The sequence below is a fragment of the Phytophthora infestans genome, genomic scaffold (genome assembly GCF_000142945.1).
Source record: "Phytophthora infestans T30-4 supercont1.3 genomic scaffold, whole genome shotgun sequence".
NCBI classification, from domain to species: Eukaryota; Oomycota; class Peronosporomycetes; order Peronosporales; family Peronosporaceae; genus Phytophthora; species Phytophthora infestans.
In genome coordinates this window covers 5,153,765-5,161,209 of record NW_003303756.1, presented here as the reverse complement: position 1 = coordinate 5,161,209, position 7,445 = coordinate 5,153,765, and the positions used below count along the sequence as shown (strand labels likewise).

Below are 7,445 nucleotides of genomic sequence, written 5' to 3'. Positions count from 1 at the left end.
CCGTCATCGTTGTCGCTCAGAGCATCCTCGGCGGCATTACTTGCCAAGCCCACTTCCGTGTCCATTACTTCGTGAATATAATCTTCCGTATCAATCTCATCAGACTTGTCGCTCTCCGAGTCCGAGTCACAGAGATTGGGATCGTCTGCATCCGCATTTTGAGACCATTCACACTTGGACAAAGCGAAAATGAATCCATTCGAATCGTGCATGTTGAACTCTGCAACGTCTTCAAGCTCGGGCTCCTCACCTTTTTCCTCTTCCTCTACTGCAGCATGACCTTCTGCTGTATCAAGATGCAGAGGCAGCGTCATTGTGTTTTCTTCTGCTGTATCAGACAGGATAACACTCGAAGCTTGTGCTGTAGAAGCCAGAGTAACAGGACGCACAGTCAGAGCTTGTACAGTAGCATCCCGAGTAGCCACACTCGCAGTCCGAACTTGTGCTGTAGCCGGTCGAGCAGCTGCGGTCGAGGGCCGAGCTTGTGCTGTATTAGCCGAAGTAACTGGACTCGAAGCCCGAGCTTGAATTGTACTGGCTACAGTGATTGCCGTCGCAGTAGAGGTCGTCGTAGCTGGCACGTTCTCTTTAGCAGGCGGGGTAGTCGTTGGTGCTGTCTCCCTTTCGACGCGATCAGCTGCGGCAGAGGTGGGCCTATCATCGCACGCTCCGCTGTCTGCAGGCGGTGCTGTCAATGCTGTCGACGAAGGGGACGGAGGAATAGTTCCAGCGATAACACTATACTCTAACCAGCCACGCTGTCGAGCAAACTCCAGTAGCGCTTTCTCGCCTGAGGGGACAAATCGGTTAGTAAAGTTGTTGTAATCGATGCAAACTAGTGGTGCGAGCTGTACCGGTGAAGTAGTCGACGCCATCCTTTCCTTTCACGCTTCTTCCCGGGCGGACGTAGCGGTGGTCACTACTTAGGCCGGTGGGGGGCTTCGGTGTCCACCCTTGCTTGCAAAGCTCTCGCCAGAGCTGCTTGAACGTTTTTTCCATGCTGTTCGAGTTGGGCGGAGCGGGGCGGAGGGAGACCGAGATTTCAAGTGTAGTGGGGAGGGAGCGGGATAGCGCGATCGACACAAACCTCTATCCACCCGATAGCATCCGTAGACGGGCTCCTCTAACCCCAGATCAGTAACGACGTGCGAGAAACCAGTCACCGTTAGGATTTGCAACCGACCAATACAAATTCCAGTATGCGAAAAAGTTTGATGTTTCATTGTTCGCTGCATATTAAAACCTCTTATAATACTTATGCTGTATTATACAGCATACAGGACTAGAAGGGTTAACATAAAGGTGATGGAGAGAGATACAATGGAAACAACATTCGCTTAACGTGCGTGGTAATGAGATTTAAACTTGGTCGATTGATAAGTTGCTCCTATTGTTGCTTCTTGTGTTGCTGACACACTATATTGTTTGTTGTGTATTGTATAGCAAGACACAGTCGAGTTTTGACACCGAGCATGTCACCTTTCAAGCAAACATGCAGAGCGAAAAGCCCATCTCGTTTGAAGTATTTTGAGGAGAATTGGGAGACGTGCATGGATATGTGGGCTTAACACGCAAGAGGAAGATTTTACACAGCCGGAAATACCACTACGAATCGAATTGAATCGAACTGAAACCAACTGAAGCTTCTGCTTGGAAATCGCTCCCGTCTGGATGCAACAATTGATGGGCTTTTAGCTCACCAAGTCACAATTGCCAGACATTTGCTTACTTCAATGCACAAGAATTCTTCAAGCTTGCGGCACCCGAGGTTGCTCCTGATTTTCTCTCTCTGGTAGGGACCCGTCTGAGCAACGCTATGCTGGCGAAGGTTTGCCGTCAATGGGATTATTATATGGTGTCTTCGTCTCGAACAGTGTGCTTGAAACGCGGGTCCGACGTGTGTAAATGGAAAGTGAAACTTGGAGATGACACCCACCAGTGCAACGACTTCCGGTGGTCGTGCTCTTGTTTGTTTTACCGTAGCTACAATCTTCCGTGTCAACATTTGAAGCACAATGCTGGCAACGTGCATCGATTTGAGAGTCTTCCGGTGTCGACCATTCCCCGCGTTGGGACCAAAACGGACATATCTAACATGACCCAATATCCACGGATGGCGTGGATGCGCTCCAGACCTTTCAGGATACGATGAGAGCCACCGACGAGTCGTTCACACACAACGATATCACAAACGCTTCGGGCATTAACACACTGTCCGGAACAACATACACGTTTAAAGCAACACATCCGCCTGAAGCAACACAAGGCGACTTGACAACAACACAAGGTGCAACATTGTCTGGATCTATGGGTACAATGCTGAATGGGAAAGCAGGGAAATGTCGTCGACGTAAAGAGCGTGAAATCTATGTAAAAATGGGACGTCATGAACGTGCAAGTGTGGTGATGTTATCATCAGAAGAGAAATATTGCTATGCGAAAGCGGCATTTGAGTCTGTGATTGAACATCTTGCGGAGCTGTCGAGTCCAGCCTTCTATGCGGCTTTGGAATGCTGGCGAGGGATAGCTCGAGATGGAATATCACAGTCAGAGGCATGTGTGTCCGACATATAAACGGTTCCTGATGCAGACACGGGGTCACCGGAATGTGTGCTCGACGATGAACTCGATAGTAATACGGTTTCTGAGATTGAGCCTGCAGACCTTATCGATACAATGAGAACGATACAGGACATGAAGCTGCATGATGACGGTCGATATGTTGCTGACGCAACAACACACCAAAAACGACGCCAAACACCAACCAATCGTTGATGTGAAACCTTGCAGTACGACGAAAACACTGACGAAGACCTGGAAGCCCACGTCGGCTCAAGTCACTAAAGAGTCTGCATTGTCGAAACCGAAGCACCCCTCGACAGATGCTGAACGGGAGCCAAAATTGTTTTTTAACATCCAGTACAATCGCTAGAAAAAACGACAAGATTGAAATTATGCAGCTTCCCAAAGCCAAACCGAGACATAATCAGCGAAAGAAGCTGAAGCAAACAAGGATGCAACCTGGGAAGATGCCGAAAAACTTAGCAGCGATTGCATTGCCAGACAAGAAAGTGCCTGTCCTCTCGCGAGATTTGGAATGGGCGTATAACACTTGCGACGTTGTATGTCCGCGAAGCACTGGCAAACTACCCTGCTATCATGCCTGATGACTTCGTGGGTGCGCGATCGGCACGAAGTCGGCGTTCCTACGTGCACAGCGATGAGTTTGACTACCATTCCATCGTTCCCAAGCATTTGGTGACAAAATTGTGTACAGTTGTAGAAGAATAGAAGCGCAAACGACCCAAGTCCAAGTACTTCGCCAACGACTCGGATACGGAACATTGCGAAGGCATAACGAGAGAGATTCTAGCTTTCTTCCCCGGTGGGACTCCGAAGTTCACCAGTTCGTAGTTGCAGTGCTGCTCATGAAACAACTTTTCTTGTTTTGGAATGTTGCTTGAGCTTTGTGTTGCTTCTATCGTTGCTCTAGTATACGAATATTGTGTTGTATCTTTGCATTGTGGTGCTGTTTATAAAATGAAGGAGTTCTACAACGTTCGTGCCAAGTGTGAAGCTTAGTTTCAAGACATGGACTGGCTTCTATAAACTAAGTGGGAAAATAGGCTTGACACACCGGAGCTGTTCGACGAAGAGACTGACTCAGAAGCGCTGCTTCCCTCTGAGACGGGAGGAAAGCACCACCATCTGGCCACGGACATCACTAATGTTCTACGCAGTACCTGTCTATCTTCCAAATGCAGACTGTCTAGCGCTCAATGCTCGATTAAGGTGGACAATCTTGTGGGGGGTTTGGCCCGAGATAGGATGCTGAACGACCTCATGATAGACTTCAATATTTGCTCCATATGCTATACGCTGGGAGACGGCTACGCGATGAACTCCTTCGCGCCTACGATGGGATGCCCGAATCCACCAAAGACACGAATTTCGGCATTTCAGTATATTGTGATTCCCGTACACCTGAGTGGAATTTACTGGGGAATCATTATCACAAGACTGGCTTATAAGCAAGAGCAGCCTTGCACCACGCCATACTACTATGAACGGTTGTGCGGCAAAAACTATCGACCGATAATGGAGAATATTTACATGACAACTGCGGCAACATTTTTACGAGACTGGCACGAAAGAAGCATGCCAGCCACATAATACCCTTCCGAGACGGTTGGTGTTTGCCTTGACGCACCAAAACAGCCGGAGGGAACTTCGTGCGGCGTGCTGTGCATGGCGCAGACATACGCCATGCTCGAGGAAAACTTTCGTCTAACGTCAGTGGTTATTTCAAAAGACGAAGTCGCCATTATGCGACTTCGTATCATGTTTGTCATTCGGATGCAACCAGTAGTGTCAAAAGGTCTAGTAAGTGTACTAAAGCAGTAGAAGCAACCGGGCGAAACTGCTTAAAGCGTTTAAGATGTAGCAAAATAAAACGCTGAGATTGTGTTTGTATGATATATTTTAAGTGCTTGAATACACGCTACGCGTAGGTTATCCTTTTTTCCAATGGCATCTCCAGCAGTATGCTGCAGCACTGTTCAAGTGCCACATCGTAGGGCATGACATATCCAGCGCCATGCGTCGACGCTCCAGCAGCAGCGGCTAGACGAATCGCTGCGCCTATTTCGTGGGCAAGCATGGCCGCAAATTCTTCGTGTGCATTCATCAGCTTGATATAATACTTGGCCACTCGCTTCAGGCTTGCTTCCAGGCGCTCGATGTGCTGTATTCGTGAACGTAGTAGCTCCTTGCATATACGATCATTGAAGCTGCGGCTGGCGTGGTGGTCCTCGGCGGCAGTCGGAGACGTCGAGCCCACCGTCTTAGAGCTAGAGGAAGCGCTCATTCAGTCTCCACCTGTTATTTCGACTTCTTCTTTCTTTATGGTAGGTAGCCCCCACCAAACGTGAATTTTGTCAAAGCTGCTTGATGGCTACATGGTAACTTTTACAATTAAGGTAATCTATTTACACCCCACCAAGTATATTACTGCTCTGTGTTGCTTCCTAGTGTTGTTTCTTTTGTCAGAAGGGCTGCTATGGAGCTGTAAGACCTGTTGTCTTGTTGAAATTGTTTCCGTAACGTCGTTCCGTTCAGTGCTGGCAGTGGGAATAAAAAACGTTTTTGAAAAAACGTGAATTTACGCCAGCTTAGACGTCTTTTCATTTTCGAACGTCTTTATTATGTTCGTTAAAGGGTACAGTGTATCTAATTTGCATGTGCTATCAAAACTAAAGCGTACCTCAGCATCCCAAGTAGTGGCCCCTCTGATCCTGGCCATGATTATCTTAAGTCGAGGTCCGTCGATTGAGGAGATAAGTGCCAAATTATAAATTGTGCTCCCTATTGATTTTCTTGTTGAGTCGAATTGCTTAGATAGCCTAGCAACTTGTCATCTTTGACCGTTCAAACCACATTTTCATTTCATTTTTACGCAAGATAACGCAGCGAAAAGTACAATGTAAAATACGCCATAGGCATGAGCTAAATGACATATTGCTCTAGTTGGCAGTCTGATGCGTCCAGTGCGACCCGGTCGAAGAGGTGGTGCCAATCGTGGTCGTTGATTCACCAGATCCAGTCGTCACCGTCGTCGTCGTAGCTCCGGATCCAGTGGTGGTCGTCTCAATGGTACCGCCCGTTTCCGTCGTGGGAATCGTACCGCAGTTCGAATCGGTCGCCATCACCATGGATCCATATTTCAAAGTGTTTCCGATCTCCAACGTTTTGAAACCGTTTCAATCGAGCTCGATCAAAGATCCGTCGAGTCATACGAGCCCTTCAACAGAGTGTCAGACACGTTGGGCGTCGTCGTGTCGTTACAGCCGACGAGATCCATTACGGGTAGTCACGCGCTTGTACAACGTGCGGATGGTACGGACGACCGTCTGGCAAACTTCGGGCTCGAAGACGAGTAGAACGTGGAGTGCACAGCTATCTACAGCGGACCCGAGCGCACGAGATTCAGACGCTAAGCACTCGACTGTCGAGTCGACATGGCTCATGCATGAGGATCTTGTCCGTTACGAACATGGACATGAAGCTGGTGAGCCCGTAGACGCTGTCGAACGTGTAGCACTCCAGCGGCTTCATGTGAATCGCCACCAGATCCACGTTCTCTTCAAAACGGATGTTTATACTGTTGTACGCCGTCTGAGCCGCACGCTGTAGATGCTGGACATGGTCACGGACGCCGTGACGTTGCGGCTACACAATTGTTGGAGTTCGTGTAGATAGGCATTGTTTCGTGGCAGTCCTGGACGGCAACATCTGCCTTCTTAGGCCACAGCGAGCCAGTCGGCAAGTCGCCAGCACCACTACAGATAGGTCCCTCGTCGCATTGCCTTCCAGACGCCTCCAACTGTTTCTGCAGGCGGGGCACTGAGCGCCGTGGCAGCCGGGGTAGTGATGAAGAGGGGGTGGCGCTGTGCGTCGTATAAGCTAGAATGGCACCGAGCGTGGCGCTAGGCGTGGATGCAGCGAAAGCGCCAGGGGTTGCTGCAGCGGGGATAGCGGCAGGAGCCTTGGTGCCAGTAGTGATTGACGTCATATTATATTGTGCATTTCAATGCTTTTGTCCTTTTCACTTAGCCTGATGCTCGATTTATAAAAAAAAATATAGGTCGTTTTTTAAATCGAGGTCTATAAAAGGTACAAATCGATCTAGCTAGACTGGCTGATAAATCGAGCTACGGCAGTCAAATCGACCGCTTGGGATCGATCGACCACTCGAAATCCTGTATATCGACCCTTTTTGCCGTTTTACCCCCCCTCGCTCTCAAGCGAAAAAATGCCCCCTGCCTCGCTTTTACATGTAGTATTATACCACATGTTAAGGCCGGTATAAACTAAGAATTTGTATTGTCTGTCATAAGTACGAAATAGTTTTATGAACTGCGGGAAGTTGCTCACATCCTGCGCAATGCTCTGTACCAGACATGTCGTCAAATACCCTGTGGACTAGCCGAACTTGTGATGCACGGCGTATATACTACATTGTGTTTTGGCTTTTATATATTAACTGAACAAAGGTCGAGAAAGTTGCACAGCTTTGCGCGGTGACACGGACAATTCGATTGAATACTTCCAGCAAGCAGCCATCCCATCCTCATTCGCTATCATTTCCTCCCTCCAGTGCCGTCTCGTGAACATTCTCTGCCTCCTCCGCTTCCGAAACGTCAGCGGCATTCTGTGCTCTCCGCACCCCAGACACGTCGGAGCCTGTAGCGCCATCATCTTCAGAGTCCCCCTCGTCGTCGCTGTCATTGCTGCTCATGGGACAGCGGCGGCGCTTCTTGCCGAGGCCACGCATCTGGATGTCTCGCCCGACACAAGGACGTGGGCGCTCGTCACCGTTCTTCAACTTGATGTGCCATATTTGATGGCACGTCATGTTGTTGTTCATATAGTGACTTGGTCGCACT

The 7,445-nt window shown here is 49.0% G+C and overlaps 1 protein-coding gene across 1 annotated transcript; it reads right to left on the bottom strand.

Annotated features, from left to right (window-relative positions):
• Nucleotides 1–5,985: 5,985 nt before the first annotated feature.
• Nucleotides 5,986–6,571, bottom strand: PITG_02970 (uncharacterized protein; the record flags this gene model as incomplete). Its single annotated transcript, XM_002907772.1, has 2 exons — nucleotides 5,986–6,160; nucleotides 6,210–6,571. The coding sequence occupies 2 exons, from the start codon at nucleotides 6,569–6,571 to the stop codon at nucleotides 5,986–5,988; spliced, it is 537 nt and encodes a 178-aa protein (XP_002907818.1).
• Between the last annotated feature and the right edge of the window lie 874 nt (nucleotides 6,572–7,445).